Raw genomic sequence first — 20,914 nt, forward strand, 5'->3', positions numbered from 1 at the left:
CATGTCAGAACAAAGCTATCTAGTTTCAGAGTTACTGAACATAAGTTTATTCAACTGATCTTACCAATAGCATTGAAATCTTTCCTTTTAGATGACAGCTGTGCTTCCTTTGAACTTTAGATGCTTCCAGTTACATTTAGTTACTGCTAAGAATAAACTCTATGTGGGAGGGATACCACTCTGTTTCTGCTTTAAGTTATCACTGGTAGGTGGATAAGTGTCAACTTTAATGAAAGGTGAAGGTTTACAATTACAACTCATTTAGCTATCATGGTTTAATCTAGAGGACAACCACTATTGAATCCAATTGTCTTTATACTGAAACAAGTAATAATCACTGACCTCCAGTGCCCAATAGCATAGGAGCCACTTCACCTTCTGTAGAAACTAGAAGTGGTTCCTCTAACAGTTCTGTACCTTAAAAATGGTGAAAATGTATTAACCTTTAAGAGGCCCTCACTCTTAATTCTAAACAGGAGAAAACACAAGATTACCTTGTTTATAAAAACTTTATTTAAAAACATTAAAGACAAATGCAGCTGTTGCAGGTTTTGAGAGGGGCAGTGTTCTTGCTGGACTATTCAGAATATGTTTTTCCACTGGAAGTTGCCTTATGAGTGAGGATGTGTGCAACAGAAGTTCTTACCTACTATGTCCAAAAGCTTTTGCAAGTAGGCAATTCTCCCCTCCTGGTACACGATAGCATCTGTAGAGTGTTGACCAAACACTACTAGTCTCATTTCATGAATTAAAATAGCATACTTAGGATTTCCAGGTGTAAGCATAGTCTCTCATTTCTAGGAGTCGTATAGAAGACTTTCCTAATGTTGGAAGTTGAATCAATTGATCCAACGTTTTAAGATGCAATCCACACTTAGTGAGGTCCTTGCACATAGTTTCCTGTGGAAATTCAGTTTCACAAGAGGTAGGTAAGATGCATTGCTTTTAAACTACTAATCGTATTTTATATCCATTTTTGTGCCAATGAGCAGTAGATATTGAAGAGCTGCCTAGTCTAGTGGTGGAGTAGCAAATGATAGGGACTGGGGTTAAAGCCATCAGTTTAATGAACATGCTTTTCTACTGTTATGACTAGGAATCCCAGCCTCCTCACTACTGATAAAACCTTGTAAACTGGTTACTCTAAAGTGGCCAACAAGTGGGTGTTAGCCATTATCCTAAGCCAAGAGCAGTTTTTTTTCACATTCAGTAGTCTCTTGTTTCTAGCGATAAAAAGTATTAACCCTAACATAGAAGACACCCTTTCAGTCTACTTACCTTATTTAAGATTCTCTCTGTGTTAGTGTTAAACACCGCTGTTGGCTCATGGGTGTATAATACAGCAGAAAAAGCTCCCCTCTGTGCAGATTTGAGCAGCATGGTCAAAGTATGCAGACAATGAGGCATGACAGGACCTGTGATCTCCAAGCTAAATATATCATTATAGCATGAGTGAACTGGTGTTTTCACATTGATGCTTCGAGCCTGAAAACAGTAAGTTACATATTTAGTGTTTGATACATCAAGATTAGTGAAATAAATGAAAAATAAGATTTGTCAACATTAAGATTAGCTTTAATTCAAGGTTCTCAGAGTGCTTTATGAATATTAGACATTAAGTTATTCAATATCCCTACAAGGCATGAGCTACAGTGTGATTTTTATTATACGATATACTAAACCCTAATACACAAGAACACTAAACAGTTTGATAGGTAGAGTGTGCAACTGTATGGGGAATGTAATTTGAGAGAATGTAAATAAGCCATAATGGAATTTGGCCATGATACTCATAATTAATAGCACTATTCTTTAGGCTCTTCTGCCTCTTAAGGGCCGTTGATAAGGCACTGTTTCAGATCATGGACAGCTCCAGCAGCCAACATAGCTCAAGAGATCTAACCAGATTCTCAGTACAACAGGAGTTTTAAGAGAATACGTGAAAAGAGTGACCTTAGTGACTGGGGTGGGGGAAGGTGGCGAGTATAGTTTTAATCCTGTGTCTTGAAGGTGAGACTATGTACAACTAAGCCTCCAAATCCTTTAAATCTGTGCTACCAACCTGAAACCCCAACAGAGAGGTTTGTAATTAAACTGCTAATTCAACATCAAATTATAAACAGCACCAATGGCACCACTAGGATATCTCTGGAGGAGCAGTAACCACAAAGATACATGAAGGAACAAAGCCTTCCCTTTTCTTTCTGAAGGCAGACAGCACCAGAAAATCATTCTTTTTCTTTTTACCTTGAGCGTTTGCATTGTTGCACCTCGAAAAGCAACTGGGGACAGCAGTGTTGGTGGGAGCCCTGCTTGAGGGCCTGCAGCAGCTACTAAACTCTTACAGTTTATCAAGAAGTTCAGCAACATGAATGTGTTTGTTCCTTTCACTAATGCAACAGATTCAGGCTTGTGATCCACTTGCACTTCATTTTTCTCTTTACGGCTATGTCGATATGGGTCAAAGGAAACATACAAGAGCACCAAATGCACCAGACCAAGAATTAAAGTCAAGTAAAACTTCACTGAAAAGAGGTCTATGCTAATTTACATTTGCTCTGAAAAGGTAAATGGCTTAGGCCTAATCTTTAGCTTTATTGAAACCATGAGGCAAGGAATGTTCTCCAGATTGTTTGTTTTGTAATTAACAAGTCATTAAAGGAAAATTGTTTAGTTTAACAGCCATTCAGGGAGAGCCTTTACTAAAACAGTTTTGTGTTTATTGGGGTTCTAGAAAATTGGAGTGTGAAATAAGGTACTGTTCCCAGTTTTAGGTTTGTACTAGTACATTATAAGTTTGTGTAGACAAATATCTTTAACCAACCTGTCAGCTTGTCTAATAAAAGTCTTCTTACTGAACCATTCTGGGAGGTGACAAACAGCTTATGATCTGTAGGGGAGAAGTGTCTTTGATATCGCCACACTGGCCTGTACTGGTCATATATAGATTACTGAGAAGGCAGTTGAACAACGGAAATTTGACCTAGCATGCTATGTATGGCTTTACAAGTGAAGTTTGCTGATTATTCCTTATCTTGGCAGAAACAGGTGGAATTGGTTCTTATATCAAAATACAAAAACACATTAAATACAGAGAGACATGCCATAATAGTTTGGACATGGATGTGTAGGAATACCGGTTGACAGAAAACCTAGAACTGACATGATTTGTTTACATCATTTCATCACAGGCGCCCACCATGTAGCTGTATAACAGGTGGTATAATTCTGTTATGCCACATGGAATCTATACCGCCTCGTCTTGAGTAAAATTTATAACCAGATAAGCTTGAGACAGAAACCAGTTTTTCCATACAAAGAAAATGTACTTTACATACCCAGGTAAGAGAGAATGCAGTTACTATTACTCAGCCTATTCAGAAGCCAGGTCAGTAACAGGCCTATTTTCACTCTTTACGTTTTATATTCTGATAGAATCTACGTTAATATTGGGTACAATAAAAAGTGTAGTCACTTAGTGATCCTGTAACTATTTTCTGCTTTAAAAAAAGGCAAAGCTGCACTGTTAAGTACAGAAGGAGACACAGCTTTTATGAACACTTACTGTAAAAAGTGCATCATTAACTGAAAATTCTACAGAATCATCATCATTGCAGTTATTGATGGACTACGATTCAAAAACCACAGATCTTCACAGCGAAATGAAGTACTCCAATGCATGTTTTTGATATAGTATATTATGGTACTCAAAAGGATACAGTTTGATAGAAATTGCGTCTGGCTTTTTAATCTTGTCTTGGACTCCCATCTCCTCAAGCCAAGAGAAACTTTCGTCGTCGCTCACTCCTTGTTCCCTAGGAAAAACAGATTAAGATGGTTAAAATACTCCATGTTAATATCTATTAAATTGTCTAGGTCAGGGATGGGCAAACTATGGCCCGCAGGCCGGATCCGGCCCTTCAGGGCTTTGGATCCGGCCCGCGGGATTACCCCTGGTGGTGCTGCGGGCCCGGCGCTGCTCTCAGAAGCAGCCCCTGGGCCGGGAGGCAAAGGGCTCCATGTGCGCACGCAGAGCCCTCTGCCCCCCCCCCCCCCCCAGGGGCCGCAGCACTTCCTGGAGTGGCGTGGGGACAGGGCAGGCATGCAGGGAGCCTGCCCTGGCCCTGGTGTGCGCCACTGCCACCCCGGAGCCACTTTAGGTAAGCGGCACCAGGCTGGAGCTCAAACCCCTCCTGTCCCCCGCCCCCCAACTTCCTGCCCTAAGCCCTCTGCCTGTACCTCGCACCCCTCCTGCACCCAACTCCCTGCCCTGAGCCCCTTTCTGCACTCCTGTGCTTTCCAACCACCTGCCCTGAGCTCCCTGCTGCACCCTGCACCCCGTACACCCCAACTCCCTGCCCTGAGCCCCATCCTGCACTCCGCACCCCTCCTGTACCCCAACCCCCTTCCCTGAGCCCCCTCTTACACTCTGCACCCCTTCTCTGCCCCAATCCCTTGTCCTGAGCCCCTTCCTCCACATCCCGCACTCCACCCGCCCTGCCCCGGCCCTGCATACAATTTCCTCACCCAGATGTGGCCCTCGCCCCAAAAAGTTTGCCCACCCCTGGTCTAGGTAGTGGCAAGCACATTTAAATTCTAGACACAGACAGTTTTGTTACATACTCTCCATCTTCAGTGTTTTTGCCTGTTTCAGGACTGTTAACTTCTGTATCCAAGTTTGTTTCAGAGTTTTTCTGTGTCTTGCTCCTAGTTTCTTCTACCAAAGGTAAAGAAAATTCTATGCCTGAGTAGGGAAGGTAAGCAAATTAATGGTTTACATACATAACTGTGTTAGAACGTGAATTTTGTATGTTATTCAAATCTTATTGGAAGGAACTCCGTCTTACCTTCATTTCTCATGGCTTCCCTTAAACCTCTGGTTGTGGGGGAAATAACAGCTGTGATAACATCACTTCCTGCAAGGCCTGCTGCACGAAACAGCACAGTAAATTGGTAGGTACAAACATAGAAATAGGGACACAGCTTGGCTTTGAGAAGATTATATAGGGAAGTAAAACTGACAGACCTGCAGGTTAGAGGAAAGAGAAGTTATAAAATTTTAGATGACCATTTTCTGTAAGAGACTTTTTTTTAAACTATTGCCACCTGCTAAAACCACCTGGATCTCAAGTAGTTTTAAATAAAATACTCCATAAAGTTTCTCAGTTTTAGGGTATTGTAGATAACATGCACCTAGTATTACCAGGTTTGAAAGAGGTAGTCTTGGAACATCTAGGGCCAAATTTTCAGGAGTTATCCACTGTGCTGAGCTCTTTTGATAAAGTCTGGCCCTGATTGTAGATGTTGAGCTCTTTTGAGAAGTTTTCTCCTTAGTGTATTAATTCCCACAAAGCATTAAAGGAAACTTAATAGTTTTGCAAAATTCTCTCCAATCAACAGCTAGGCTTGGAAAGGCATTTAACACAAAAAGTTAGCTGTAGAGTCTTAAGACTGGCTATTGAGAGTATTCAGCTCCCTTTACTATGATAGAAGGATTTTATAAGAGCTTTGCATGTCTGCTTTATGTAGCCATGAGAAAGAGAGGTTGTCCTACTGTAGTAACCTTCAAATTTTACAAACACATTTTACGAATGATCAGTTTTATGAACCATTTTTCCAAGTGTGTGGGGGGACACACAAAAATAATCACTAATGAAAGTGGTGTCTATGAAGAACAAGTCAATATCTCTTTACATTTCAATGCATCAGAAGTTGCTTTGCAGTGGTTCGAAGGCCAAGAAAGCAATGCACCATACTGCAACTTATGCACTGTACCGTATGGTAATTTTGAGATGTTCACTTTTAAGACCTCCTCAATCTCCACTAGTTTGTAAGATATGGATTCCATTGTAGTAACTATTGTTCAAGAGTTGCCTCTGTATTTACACTTGTAGAATATGGTGTCCCGGATAACGAGCTGTGAAACTACCTTGATAGAAAGAACAGGAGTACTTGTGGCACCTTAAAGACTAACAAATTTATTTTAGCATGAGCTTTCGTGAGCTGCAGCTCACTTCTTCGGATGCACAGAATGGAACACACAGACAGGGGATATTTATACATACAGAGAACATGAAAAGGTGATATTTATACATACCCTGTCTGTGTGTTCCATCCTATGCATCCGAAGAAGTGAGCTGCAGCTCACGAAAGCTCATGCTAAAATAAATTTGTTAGTCTTTAAGGTGCCACAAGTACTCCTGTTCTTTTTGCGGATACAGACTAACATGGCTGCTACTCTGATACCTTGATAGAGTTATATGCAGTGTTGTTGTAGCCGTGTGGATCCCAGGATATGAGAGAGACAAGGTGGGTGAGGTAATATCTTTTATTGGACCAACTTCTGTTGGCGAAAGACACACATTTCAAGGAACCATTCAAGGTGAAATGGCTTGTCTATTAGCTATGTATGCTAAACAATCTGTTCTACCTTGTACTTAGGTGTGTAGTAAGTTTCTCAGACCTGCAGAAGAGCTCTGTATAAGCTCCAAAGCTTGTCTCTCTCACCAACAGAAGTTGGTCCAATAAAAGATAATACCTCACCCACCTTGTCTCTTTGATAAAGTTATGTGGATTGGGAAGGACAATGAGAGATCTCACATGAAGGTCATCACCCTATGCGAGGCAGTGCAATCCTCGCCTACCTCAGTTTCTTCCCTCAAACCAGAGAGGCCTGCTGTTAATTAGAATTCCTAGGTAAAGAGGAAGGTCGGAGGACTGTCAGTGCGAACCCAGAACAGTTATTGGTACCGGGTAAGTATCCTTTCTTCTTAGAAAGTCTTTGTACATTCCCCCTGTGGGAGATTAGCAAGGAGTGCCCCATCAGGATGGCAGACAGTGAGGAGTTTAACTGAAAAGGACTGTAGCACTGCTCTCCCAAACTAGGCACTGGAGGACGATGCTAAATCCAAGGAGCAGTGTCTGGTGAAGGTGCATCAAACTCCAAGTTGCTCCTATGCGTGACTCCACCCTGGGAACCTTCCTAATGCTTGTTACTGACACTGTGGTGGCTCTTAAGGAGTAGGTCTTTAAACCAGGAGGTACTGGATTCTTAACTAGTATCTATCTGTCTCCTTAATCAGTGAGAGTCTATTTGCTAATGGGTTCTCTTTGACATCTCCCCACATATGCGATAAAAAAAAAGTTACGAGATTTTCTAGAGGCCAGGGTCTTTTCCAGATAAGAAAAGAGCACCCTCACTACATCAAGGGTATGGAGGTAAGTTTCCTTGGGTAGGTATGGGGTCTGTTACAAACAACACGGGGAAGGGAAAACATTGATAGGTGGCAACCTGAGATCACCTTATGCATGACACTGAGATGGGCCTAATGGCACACTTGTCTTTGTGGACCACAGTGTAAAGGTTTGGTGATCAAAGCACTAAACTAACTAACCCTCCTTGCAACTGTATCTACAGATGCTCGAGATGCTTACACTAGAGGCTCACGGGAAAGGCCCATTAGCTTTGTTAGACAAGATTTAGGGAGCCTCTGCTGTTGTGGGACCTACAAGTGGTGATGGGGGAATGCATTCACCGTGCCCTTCAGGAAATGAGATTGTAGGCAGAGAGAAGATTGGTTTGCCCTTAACCAGAGAAGAGTCCAAGTTAATGGGCGTTGAGATGCCTGGCTCCAGAGAATTGTGGAGAAGAGGTGACAATAGTGCAGTTAATCTCCAAGGCCCTTGTGGGTTGGAAAGTATGAAAGAAGAGGGATGCCCCTGTCCCTTTCTTCTATTTCTGCTCCTTCTGTGAGATAAGCTTCCTCTTCTATTGTCTTTTCCCAACAGGCACCTGCACAGACAGGTGTCTGCAGTGGAGGAGAGATTTGGAGTCAACGGCAGCAGTGCTAAATGAGGAGTAGGCTGTGAGGTGGTCAGTTCGTGTGTCATCGCTAAGGCTATTGATGCTTTCAGAGGCAGTGCCAGTTTGGTCTTGGGTGCTGCTTTTGATTTCCCAGCAGCGCTGGATAAAGCATTTGCTCCTAGAACGAGGCAGAGGAGATTCCATCTTGGGCCCACGATAGAAGGCAGCAGAGAGGCTAGACTGGCAAAGTGAGTCTTGTGTCAGAGAGCCTCAGCAAGGAGACTGGTCTAGGTACCTCCAACAGGGCCAGAGTATCAGGCTGTAGACATTGAGAAGCCAAATGAATCTGGAGACCTAAATGTTTCCCCATTCCAGCATGGGGAGTGAAGTTGTGGGAAACCGCAGTGGGTCATCAAGTAAATCTTTGTTCAGCTGTAGAAGACACCAGACATGACTACTATACACCATCTTGTTATTTTCTTGTAAGTTAGTCTAAAGGAAGATGTAGTCTGAGGACAAAAGCAAGATCTGTTGCTTTCTCTGGTGGTGACAAAGAAACTGAGGCATTTGGGGGATGCACGCACAATCCCTTATACAGAGTAGGGTGATGATGTCACCATCACGTGAGATCTCTTGTGCACCCCTAATGGACACTGCTTTGAGACAGTTCTGCAGCTCAACAGAAGGCATGCCACATACTCACAAGTAGGAATACAGAGACCCTCAAAATGATAAATGTTCTTGGTGAAAGAAAGTGTTTTCCACAGGAATGAAAACAAATACAGTAATTTATTTGGGTTTACCAAATCCAGAAGTTCTTCAGTTCAACTTACCACTCACTCATTAGAACCTGTTGCAGTGTTTCATCATGTGACCAAAGACTAGTCTTTCCAGCTATTTTCCTATCTGCTCCAATACGAGGGAATAGCGGTAGCCATGGCAGTGAAGGGTGAAGCCAATAAATAAGACTTTGCTGGAATGCACAGCGGAGTTCCGTGGACAGCTTTGGTTCCTAGATTCCAAACACAGTGTTTGTTTAAAGATTGTCCAGCTCTCTGAGAAGAAAGATGTTACCAGTCTCCCTTTCTGGCACTTCAAGTATTTATTTTACATATAAACCTAAGGCTTTGTCTACTCTAGTGAATAGCCCCAATTCAGCAAGTGGTAGGCAGCAACTAGAGAACTGCACCAGTACTGTTTGCACTGTTGTACACCCAGTTCAAGGTCTAAACCTTAATTTAACAACCTCACAGTTGTTGCAAACCCTGACTTTCCTTTTTCTGCAGTAAGTGGTCAGCACTGGTGCAGTTACACCAGTTGCTCAATAAGGACTATTCCCAGTGTACACAAGAACTTAAAAACAAAACAAAAAAACCACAAAACCCAACAACAGATCCTCCACGCCCCGCATATCCATTATATTTAACATGATTACAGAAGAATGACTACCTGTATGCTTTGTGGGAAATTGACTGATGTTGCTCTACAGTGCTGGGCAAATCCTTGAGCCTCTTCTTGTGCCTTTAAATGCTCTGCCCAAGTAAAAGGTTGGGAAGACGTGAATAGAAGTCGAGTTTTAATACTCCAGTCTGCAGGAAATTCTGTGCTTGGTGAGGAGGAAACATCAGGCATGGAAACAGGTAAATGAAGATCCTTACAAAATAGAAATAATATAAAGTCAAAATACAAGAAAAATATTTTTCATCTAAAAGCTATTAGCCAGTGTTTTCGGAAAGCATAGACAATCATGCTTCAAGACATAAGTCAACCACTGACAAGGGTTAGGGCAGTGGTCCCCAACGTGACGCCCGCGGGCGCCATTTTAATGTGCCCACGTCCTGGCCCCCGGGAGAGCACTCGCCGAAATGCCGCCGAATTTCAGCGGCATTTCGGCGGGGACGCCTCCCGATGACGCCGCTTGCCATCGACAAGCGACGTCATCGAGAGGCGTCGCCGCCAAAATTCGGGAGTGACGCCTCTCGATGACGTCACTTGTTGACAGCAAGTGATGTCATCAAGAGGCGTCACCGCCAAAATGCTGCTGAAATTCGGCAGGTGCTCCATCGCCGCAGTGGTCCTTCATCTGGCGCTTGCCAGACGAAAAGGTTGGGGACCACTGGGTTAGGGGAAGTTTTTTCCTCAGGGAAAAAGTTATTTCATAATTGGCCACTATGGGGGCTTCTTGCACTTTCATTTAAAGCACCTGATACTGGCAAGCATACAAGATACAGGAATTGATGGACCACCGATAGGAGCCCATGCAAAGAAAGCATGGAAGTCCTTGCAAAAAAAAAAAAACAAACCCCAAAACTTTTACCTTTATTGCACTGGACAGAAGCATTCCTTACCCATTGATTGCTATGACAGAAAATACAACAGTGCCCAGTACTTAGTCATTGCAGAGGAACACACATGCCAAATTTAAGTTGTTCCTTATTTACAAATACTTTAAACTGTTAACATTTATGATAATTTTAGAAAAATGTATTTTGTATTTCAGTTTATATCAATTAAAATAGACTAGCCAAAATCACTGTTTTGAGTCACAATCACTTTCCAGCTCAGATATACATACTCACACAATACTGCAGTGTTTGGGTTACAAACTGCAGGAGAAGGTTTTCATCCAAATAAAAAGTTGTTTTCACTGACATCTGAAGAGACTTGTCTATGTATTTTTTTTTAAATTATGTACAAGTTTAAGATGATATGAATTCCATGCCAGATCAGACCAGTGGTCCATCTAAGCCAGTCACCATTGTTGGTGACTGGACAGTACCAAATGCTTCACAGGAGGTGCATTAAATCCTTTAGGCAGTAAGGGATAACTGTCCCCTTAGAGAAAGTTTCCTCCTAACCCCTGATACAAGTTGGCTGAAATTAGATTTCAAGTTGACTGTCAAAATCTAGTAGAGAAAAGGTGGGTGAGGTATTATCTTTTATTGGACCAACTTCTGTTGGTGAGAGAGAGAAGCTTTCGAGCTACACAGAGCTCTTCTTGTTCTGAAAGAGCTGTGTAAGCTCAAAAGCTCGTCTTTCCTACCAACAGAAGTTGGTCCAATAAAAGGTATTACCTCATTTACCTTGTCTCACTAATATCTTGGTACCAACACAGCTACAACACTGCATACAATTTGAAATCTAGTCAGCTTCAAAAAGTTAGTTTCAGACTAAAGTCCGTTATCAATGTTTGTAGTTTTAATTTTTTTTTTTTTAAAGGAGTTTCTCTCTTTTCTGTTACAGCACTGAAAGATCTATAGGGACAAATGGGGAAGTGAATGACTATACAAGCAGACAAGAAAACTGTTATAGAAGTTCCTGTGAGAGGCACAAAATAAACAAATTGAAAGAATTTTTCTAATCTCTTTCTGTTACAGTAAATTTACGTGTATCAAGTAGTAAAGATTTCAGACAAAATATGAAATTTAAGGTGGTGTCAACTTAATATTGAACTTCAAGGCATTCTAAGAAAAAGTCCTACAATTGTAACATTCTGCTAAAATCTAGATGACACTGAACACATAGCTACAAAAAAAGACAAAATTTAAGCTTTTGAGTATCAGATCGGTAGCTATATTAGTCTGGATCTGTAAAAAGCGACAAAGAGTCCCGTGGCACTTTATAGACTAACAGATGTATTGCAGCATAAGCTTCTGTGGGTGAATACCCACTTTCATCAGATGCATGTAGTGGGCCACTACATGCATCTGATGAAATGGGTATTCACCCACAAAAGCTTATGCGCCAATACATCTGTTAGTCTATAAAGTGCCACAGAACTCTTTGTCGCTTTTTAAGCTTTTTGTGCATGGTGAAATGTTAAACACCCCAAAACCAATATTTATGGCTTCCTACATTGGTTAATGTGGCAAAATCTGCTCTTTCAGAACACTCTTCTTTCCAGGTGGATTTATTTTCTTGCGGAGGATCTAAAAACTAAAGAAAGAAAGAGTTATTAACTTTAGATTCAGTTAAGCAAAGTTGAGAATTAAATTGACAATTTTGTTTTAAGGCTGATCTTTAAGTGTAATTTAATGAGATATTTAAAACTGACCATTATCAATAGCACATATTAGAATATTTCACCATCTGGTGGCAACAATTAAAAGGCATTTTGCAGATGTAAATACATTTGTAAGTTTAGTGATTTTCTTAGATTGAACTCCAAATGTTTTGGAAAGTTTGGGCTTTAGAGTCTCTCTCTTCAGCTAAATAGCTTGAGAATTATAAAAATTGCACTACTGAACACACACATCCTCCTTTGTGCTAGTATAGCATGGAGCACACTAAATGAGAGCAACAAGCAAATTTTCCTGTTGTTCCTTTAATTGTTTTATACACAGGTACAATACTTTTGTGCAACACCCCTCCCCACAACCTTAACAGATAAACCAGTGGAACCTGCTTCTCCCTACCAAAAAGCTTTTCTTAAATTGTAGAAAAGTGGCTTTAATTCTACATATGACTGAAAGTTTTAAAAAGCCTTGTAAGTAGTTCACAAAACAGCATTACCCCCCAATAGACACTTCTCCAACCACTACTCATAACAGCAGGGCAGGGAGGGCTAGATTTACAGACTCTAAATAGTCTGAAAGATAGCCACATGACACTAGGACAGGGTGTTAATTCCAGTAGGAGAATATATTTCTCTCCCCTTCTGGGATTTCATAGGTGAGGGGTATGCAGTGCTCTCTGAGCATGTATTTAAACTGGTTGATAACTTTTTGCCCAAGAGTTTGCTGCCCTTTTTTTTTGGCGGGGGCGGGAGGGGAGTTGGTGGGGGGGGGGGCAAACCAAGTGGCTGTGACTGAACTTTTTAATAATAGTAATAATAATTTAAAAAAAAAAAGGACAAAAGCAAAGGTGTCTTTTAGGTCCCAACCACTACCCGAATCACTTTTTTCCCCTTCAGAGAAAGGGAAAAAAATTCCAACCAGGGATGGGATGCTATTTACCGGAGGTGGATTTTACTAGGTAAAAATCACGGTATTTACTGCTCCAGGAAAAACTTGTTTGTCCCAGTTTAAGGCATTTTCTATTTTAAAAACTGTTTCACTAATGCATACTTCCTTATATTTAGTTTTAGTTACATATTCAAATTGTGATTACATAAGTCAGTATATTAATTTAGGGTTGTATAAATAAAAAGTAAAACTGCAGTAGGCTTAATATATGTAATTATAATACTGAACATCAGAATGTCTGTATACACTCTGGTTTGGTACTTTCTCAAGGAAGTTGTGCCTGTCCACTCATATTTCAGTTTTCAATATTATATCAACAAAAATAAAAAAAACCATTTGATTGTATGAAAATGGCAATAATGCAGAGTTGTAGGCTAGAAGCATTAAGCAATCAGAAGAATGCAGAGTTTTCAGTCCAGGTCCATTTAGCCATCCAGCATTCCGTAGCAGCTTTCGGAGCCTGTTCCTCGGTTACCAAGGGATGTACCCAAAGTTTGAAGAGATTAATTCTATGCCAAACTGGCTGGACACTGATGCAATTCTTTCCCCCAGTTTCCTGGTTTAAATTGAATTTAGGCCAGTATTTACCAGCACCCTGACCTAAACTAGTTTTTCCTGAGAAATTGCCAATACTGATTCTAACCCCACTCCACCCACCCCAAACCCTCCCATCATTTTTACAAAAATAAAGGCATTTCAATCAACAGTAGCGCTATCGATAATTCCTAGCTCTCATCATCAGCAGATCTCAAACAGTAGGTCTACACTGCCATAAGAGACCAATGGCACAGCCACACCTGCCCTGTGTCAGCTAACTCAGGCTGGCAGAACTCAGATTAATAGGCTACAAAATTGCAGTGTGGATGTTTCGGGCTTGGGCTGGAACCTAGGCTCTGGGACACCCTCCCCCGACCAGGTTTCAGAGCCTGGGCTCCAGCTCCAGCGTCTACACCGCCATCCTACAGCCCGGGGAGCCCGAGTCCCCTGCACTGAAGACCTACCCAAGGGGCGTTGCAAAGGTCAGCCTGGCCACCCTACTGCTCACCAGTGCCGGTGCCAGGAACACAACCCGGTCTCCTGAGTCCCACCCCGCCCCTATTAGCGCTCCTCCCTCTGCTCGCGGGGCCTGGGGAGCGAACCCGACCCCATCCAGCCAAGCCCCTGGGTCCGGGTCGGTACCTGCCACAGCGGGTGTCTGGGGGCCTGGCTCCCCGGCGGGGGCCGCTGCTCCTGCAGCTCGGGGCCGGGGCGCGGCGCGTTGTCCAGGCTGGAGAAGGGATTGCGCCGCCCTGGTCTGGGGAAAGGGCGCGGGGCGGAGGCCGGGTCCGCCCGGGGGCAAGGCGGGGGGGCGGCCTCGCTCCTCCGGGCCCTTTTCCGCTTCAGGCGCAGCGTCTCCGGCGGCCTCTTGAAGCCGGGCGAGTAGCCGGGCACCGCGGCGCACATGGCGGGGCCGGGCCGGGCGCTGGCGACGGGACCCGGGCTCCGCTCTCCGAATTCTGGCGCGCAAAGCGGCGAGCCCCGCCCCGGGGCGGACCGGCGCCTTCGAGCCCGCCCCGGACCCGCGCTGCTGACGTGGGCAGCGACCCTCGCTTTCCCCAGCGCTGCCTTCTAACGCGGGCGGCACCAGCGCATTAGTAACGTTTGGTTCACGTTTGAAAGTTTTCCTTGCATCCAGGCGCTTTAGAGACTTGCTTTTCTAAACGAGTTAAACCCTGGCTGGGGGTAAGGTGTACAGTATACCCCCAGTTTGAATCTGGCATATACCCAGGCCATCTGCGTGCATTGTATACTCACATCATGTGTGCACCTCACTTCTCTGACACACCCCTACTAGACCATCTGCACAGTGTACATACAGTACACACACGTACCTTATGCCAAACCCGCACTCCTACACAACTCACTGTATCCACACTCCTATAGCTCACACCAATCATGTCCTGACGGGGGAGCGAGAACTCCCCTTTTATTGCAAAAAGTATTCAGAGGTAATTTAAACTATAAATAGAATGTTTTTGAGGAAAAAATAATTTGCAATATCAAACTGGAATCAATGTCTATACATTTAGGCTTTTGACTTACAGGGACTGATGTCAAAACTAGGAGGGGAAAAAAACTAAAAGTACCAAGATGCTGTTTTGCAACAATACTACATTTATCTGCTATGTAAATAAAATGGTTGGCATGGCATGGGCAGCAGCTGTATTTATCTGATAATGGGAGTCTAGAAAATTCCAAGTGCTTCAAACAAGATGTGCAGAATGTGAGCCTAATTCAGCTTTTGAAAGAAGGAAGGTCCCCTACCCATATCAAGCACCAAAGGAAACAGGCTGTAATCAAAGTTTGAGGGGGAAATGGTCTACCAGATATTAAAATTGGAGGCTATACACTTGTGTTCTTATATTATTCAACCACAGATATTGTGTAGGTACTGGCTAAGTAGCAGCTGTTTACTACTCCTTTTTCTTGTTATATATGTAATGGTACTCAAAAGGAGAATCTGGGTGCTGCTTTTCACCAACACAAGCTATTTTCATTTGCTCCTATTACACTCCTTCAGTCCTCTATCTGACTTTAGACTATATTTCCAAACTGCACCATTTTTTTTCCATTCCAGTGAAGAGTCCAACCCACCCTAATATTAATTATGATCTCTTTAAATATATTAGGAAGACAGCTCACTCTTGCCCAACGAAAAATATGTATATAAGAGTAATACAGAGGAAAAAAAGATTTATTTGAAGATATATCAAAGCCATTAATTACAGGCTATTTACACAGTAGCCTTACATGTTTACTAGAATGATATATGCCAAAAGAAGCAGAACTGTTATCTAAAGGGATAGAACAGGGAGGAGTCTTTCACATCTGGGCCTTGTCTACACAAGTGATTTTCCTGGCATTAGTTTAGCACTGGTGCCACTGCACTGTTGTGGAGTGAGCTAGTGTAGACCCAATGCAGACAGTTTTATCACCGGTTCAAAAAACCTACAGCCATCCAGAGACTGAGGCCACAGAGACAGGTGAATTCAACACTTCTTTGGACAGACTAAAGCAAGTGTGTCCTGCTGACCAAAGCTGCTAGATGAATATCCAAAGCAGATGCCATTCTGCCTACCAGGTCTTAGAAGGCTCTGCTGCACTCAGAAGAGAGGAGAAAGCAGTCAACCCAGCCTCATCAGGAGCTGTGGTAGAAATAGCAGCTTAGTAGCCTAACCGGGTCTTTCTCCAAGAAAGTGTCCAAATCCACATCTGGCAGCACCTCTGACTTAGTAGACTAGATGAGGCTGAAAAATCCCTTTAGGAGCTTCTTTAGTGTAAGAGACTTTCTAGGGAGGACAACAGGAGCTGCTGGGTGTGCAACACTTTTGAGAATCAGGTCTCTTTATTCAGATGCTTAAATATGGATTTAGGAGCCTAGCTTTAGGCTCCTATTTTTGAAAAACTTGGCATAAGTCTACACTAATAGCTTTAGACTAATTTTAAGCTCTATACAAGTGTATCTAAGCTACCACTCCATAAAGAAAGAGAATAAATTAATTTACATTGATGGAGAGAGAAACTAAGGGATAGTTAAAAGGGGTGGGGCATTTATATCAGTCTATTGTACATAGGGTTTGAGGGACATGCATATGACCCCTCACCATCACTTACTGCTTTAAGTTTCCAAGGACATACGTGTTGGCATGCCACTCCTACAATGTGTGAGGCTGTAGAGGAAATGTCAAGAAGGAGACTATGCTGTCATGCAATGGACCTAGTCCATTCAAATTTACCAAAACAATTTGCAAAATGTCCCCCCCCCCTCCATTCATGAGACCAACCGTCAAAATGTACAGAGTACGGTTAAAAAAAAAAACCCCAAAAAAACAGACTGATAGTTCTAGGACCTAGAAGTCTCTCACTTCTTTTTGTTGTTTTATTGTTACTTTTCTAGTTTTGTTAAACCGATTCCATCTTTGTCATTTCATTTTTATTTCCATTCCCTCTATTCTCTCTCCTTTTATTTTGTAGACATTGAAACTGACATGAAAGTGACAGGAGAATAAATAAATATAATACACTGCTGGATATATCATGGGTTCAAGACTGATTTTAAATGAGAGATAAATGCCTTAATGTAATTTTATATGTGTATGTTCTGTATGAAACAGCACCTATTCTCAAGCTTACATTGTATCACAAACAGAAAAATGAGATTTTTTTCATACTTATAACCTGAATTATGTGATTTACTGAGGACATGCGATAATCCCAGTGACTAGAAAAACAGCACACCAAGGCAAATTGACATACTGTTACAGTACAATAGAGAGAAAAGGTGGGTAAGGTAATAACTTTTATTGGACCAAATTCTGTTGGTGAGAGAGAGAAGCTTTTGAATTTACACAGAGCTCTTCCTCCGGTCCGGGGGGAAAAAAAACAAAAAAAATTCTCAGATTTGAAGAATAGTTCTATGTAAACTCAAAAGTTTCTTTCTTTCACCAACAGCAGTTGGCCCAATAAAAGATATTACCTCACCCACCCTGTTTCTCTAATATCCTGGGATGAACACAGCTACAACGACACTGCATACTGTTACTCAGGATTAAATCTAACAATGTAATACCTAGATTTCAAAGTGCAAGTGCTCACAGTTTGAACCATCCCCTCTGACAGTGATATTTAGATTGTACCCAACTGCTCTATTAACGTGCTTCAGATCTCAAGCAGTAACAGGATGGATGCTGGTGTGTGTGATGGTAGAAAGGAGAATGGTGTTGGACAAGCTGATCTCATGAACATTAGTATATGACTAGTTAATCTTAAAGAGCAAAAGTGAAAGGGTGTAAATGAAAGAACACAGAAGGTGTTTTAGGAATGATGTCAGAGATGGAAATTCAATTTACATTTCCTACTATTTAGCAATATAAAAAGGAACAAAGTCTATGTGCAATAAAGTGCATTGAACATTAACACGAATTGAACACTAAAGCGGAAGACTGACCTCATATCTGTGTAATCTTTCATTCACATTTGTCTACCTTAATTTTATAGCTATATAAAAGTGGGATGTTATGAAATGGTTGTAGAACAGTAATTCAAATCTTAAAGGGACACGATAAACTTGAAAACAAATCAGTTTGAAAAAAAACCCTACGAAACCCCAACCTTGTTACAAATAAGTTGTGCCTACCCCTAGAATCCCTCTGCCAATTTTGCTAGTTTTACTACTACATTTTCCTATTTTTTAAATATTTTTCTCTTCCCTGTTTAAAAAGAGTATGTTAAAGACTGAAGCAGACTATTTAGATGCTGTCAAATGCAAAAAATAAAACTGAACAATCAGAAAAAATATTTTTTTTCTAATCCCAAAATAATCTTAGATTGTTACATATAACAGTAATAGGAGGGAAAAATCAGACAGATGTGATTTTTAAGTTAATGGTATCTCTTTAAAGTTGTTGATGGAATCATTCTATTAGATTTGATACAGGGAAACGAAAAGTCTCAGTACCAAAACATTCACAGCCCAGACACTATCTTCAGACCCTAGTTACAGAACTATTTGAAGTTGCACACCAATTTACTTCTCAAATATATTACATATCTCTGACTCCCAGTCTTAGAAACAAGGAAATTGTGCTTCAGAATTGGATGACTTGTCTTTTTCTTGCTTGATTCTTCTGAACTATTTCCATAGAAACTTTGGCTTCATACAATGGGACTGGTTCATCCAACTGAGGCCTAAAAGGGAGCAATCTGTCAGAACTGTCTGGTGTGCATGCTCAGACCAATAAGAAACATTCCAAGACTATTGCTGTAGACTTTACATTTTACAATGTCAGCTTTACTCCTTAAACAAAATGAAAATGTTATAGCTCTGCTAGGGTCCCTAGAAGAACTGCAGAGCCATAAAGCAAACAGGAAACAGAAGTTTAATTCAAGATATCCTGAATTTTTTTTTGGCAGGGGTAGGGCTACTCTTCCCATTCTCTGTGTAAGCAGTGAGGCATCTCCCTTTTCCCACTTATGGCAGCCTCAAATTTTATTGACTCCATCATTCTTCTGACAGAGGAAGCCTAGAAAGATCTACATTTAGAGCCAGCAACACTCTTCAGTCAGGTACTGTTGAGCACCACAAGGTATTCTCTCCCCGCAAGGAAAGAATGTGCTGCCTCTGTTGGATTTCCAAGCAGTGCTGATCCAAGGAGAGAAAAACCAGAAATTGGACCCAAGTCTTCCATGTGGTAATGCTGCAGGCTAGTCACACAAATAGAACATAAATAGTTTCATATAAATGATTCAGTAGAATTTTTCTCACTTTGAGTTGACAGTATAGGTGGCAAGAGTTTTCTGAAGAATAGTATCAGAGGGGTAGCCGTGTTAGTCTGGTTCTGTAAAAGCAGCAAAGAATCCTGTGGCACCTTATAGACTAACAGACGTTTTTCAGCATGAGCTTTCGTGGGTGAATACCCACTTCTTCGGATGCAAGAAGTGGGTATTCACCCACGAAAGCTCATGCTGCAAAACGTCTGTTAGTCTATAAGGTGCCACAGGATTCTTTGCTGCTTCTGAAGAATAGTTATTTCTCACGTTAAAAACTCAGTATTAATCAGAGAGACTGTTTTCACTATAGTACTTCTGTCTTACCTGAAAACACTATTGGATAACTTCTCCATTACATCTTCTAAGATACGTATCTGAGAGGGCTGTTAAGGTAACAATACACACACAAGGGACTGATCTTTAAGTCCACAGTTCTGCAATCAGATTTGCTCTGGGCAGATCCATGTATCTGTGCAGAGCTCCCAGGGTCAGAGCTTAGATGAGATGATTTAAAGACTGAAAATAAAGTTAATCTGAGGTCCATGTTTGATTATGTGTCAAAAACTATGCTTCCTAAAACAAAACAAACAAGGCAGGTAGACGAATGTATCCTCTAACAAAGACATCATCAGTTGATCTGCCACAGTACCTAGGAGTTCTAGTGCTGTATCATAACAATTTTAAAAATAAAAAACTGTCAAGTTTTACATGATCTGTATGGCGCTACAGCACTAGTTACAATGTCCGTCATTAAACAGAGCATGGTGGTTCCCACTCTTTGGAGAATAAGTATGATAGATTTTGGTATGAGTAATCTATATGAATGATGGATAGCTAGTTGTCTGAGGTAAAAATTAAGACAAGCCTGGGAGCAGAAGAACATGTGAAGCAGAACATACGGATTTACTAAACTCTCAAGGAGTTTATACAGTGTATAAATGCTGTGCATTTTCAAGAAATCTATTTTATTTGAACTAATCAGCAACACTCATATCAATGGGAAAAAGAGGGTTTTACTAAGACTATGTCTACTTTACAGACCTTACAGTGGCACAGCTTCAGCTATGTTCCCATGTAGCCGCTCTATGCCGACAGGAGAGAGCTCTCTTGCTGGCATAATTAAATCATCCCCAATGAGTAGCGGCAGCTATGTCAGTGGGAGAGTGTCTCTCGCCGACATAGCGTTGTCCACACCAGTGCATTTGTCAGTGAAACTTATGTCAGTCGGGGATGTTGTTTTTTCCATACTCCTGATTGACAAAAGTTTTACTGGCAAAAGTGCTAGCATAGTCATAGTGGTAGTCTTCATTTGTCAGTCACCAGAAAATGTAACATGGATTCATTCAATTTTAAGAGTAATCAATTTAGTATTCAAAATGTAAGCCATTTCAACCTGATCTCCATGGGATCTCTTCTGATGTTTTTTTCCTACTATGTTCACAGTGCACAGATCACATACATATGTTCAATGTTTCGATATAACAATTCAAGGTAATGCTGTTATTCTGTTTGAACAACTTGTGGTAAATAAAGTATGCTCCTTGATTATAGGACAACATAAGAGCTTACAAAATAAATCCTGTTTGTTTAGTTAGTTTAAGAGCTAAGAACACAAAATGTATTTCTCAGAATTATTAGTCATGTTTAAATCAGGAAAATTAACAGAGCTGCACTGAAGTGGAATGTCAGCAAATAACTTTTTAAAAAGGATATTCATGATTACTTGTTTCCCCACCCACACAATGTTCACATAGACAAGCCCTCTGGAGTGCTTAACTTTGGTTAAACTATTGTGCAATTTAGTTGGGGGAGGGGGACTTCCTTTGCTCCAAGAGTC

General features: G+C 41.5%; 2 protein-coding genes across 4 annotated transcripts in view; both read right to left on the minus strand.

The window, feature by feature from the left end:
• Window positions 1-364: 364 nt before the first annotated feature.
• On the minus strand, window positions 365-14,342 carry DONSON (DNA replication fork stabilization factor DONSON). 2 transcript variants are annotated; one of them, XM_045002379.1, is made up of 10 exons: window positions 13,948-14,342; window positions 11,660-11,740; window positions 9,254-9,457; window positions 8,638-8,816; window positions 4,848-5,026; window positions 4,624-4,744; window positions 3,720-3,815; window positions 2,248-2,497; window positions 1,279-1,485; window positions 365-900 (listed from the first exon to the last, which is right to left on the minus strand). In XM_045002379.1, the coding sequence occupies exons 1-10, from the start codon at window positions 14,209-14,211 to the stop codon at window positions 763-765; spliced, it is 1,719 nt and encodes a 572-aa protein (XP_044858314.1). In that variant the 5' UTR covers window positions 14,212-14,342; the 3' UTR covers window positions 365-762. The 2 variants fall into 2 exon arrangements, with proteins under 2 accessions (XP_044858314.1, XP_044858315.1); XM_045002380.1 differs by having other exon boundaries at window positions 367-900; window positions 2,248-2,446; window positions 13,948-14,339.
• A 1,153-nt stretch (window positions 14,343-15,495) lies between these two features.
• The window catches only part of CRYZL1 (crystallin zeta like 1), a 38,971-nt gene continuing 33,552 nt past the window's right edge, over window positions 15,496-20,914 (minus strand). For both annotated transcript variants that reach the window (XM_045002382.1, XM_045002381.1), the window contains 2 exons: window positions 19,402-19,447; window positions 15,496-18,495 (listed from right to left, as the gene is read on the minus strand). In XM_045002382.1, coding sequence (XP_044858317.1) covers window positions 18,396-18,495; window positions 19,402-19,447 — 146 coding nt within the window. In that variant the 3' untranslated portion in view covers window positions 15,496-18,395. The remainder of the gene's footprint in view (window positions 18,496-19,401; window positions 19,448-20,914) is intronic.

This window comes from Mauremys mutica, chromosome 1 (assembly GCF_020497125.1).
Source record: "Mauremys mutica isolate MM-2020 ecotype Southern chromosome 1, ASM2049712v1, whole genome shotgun sequence".
NCBI lineage: Eukaryota > Metazoa > Chordata > Testudines > Geoemydidae > Mauremys > Mauremys mutica.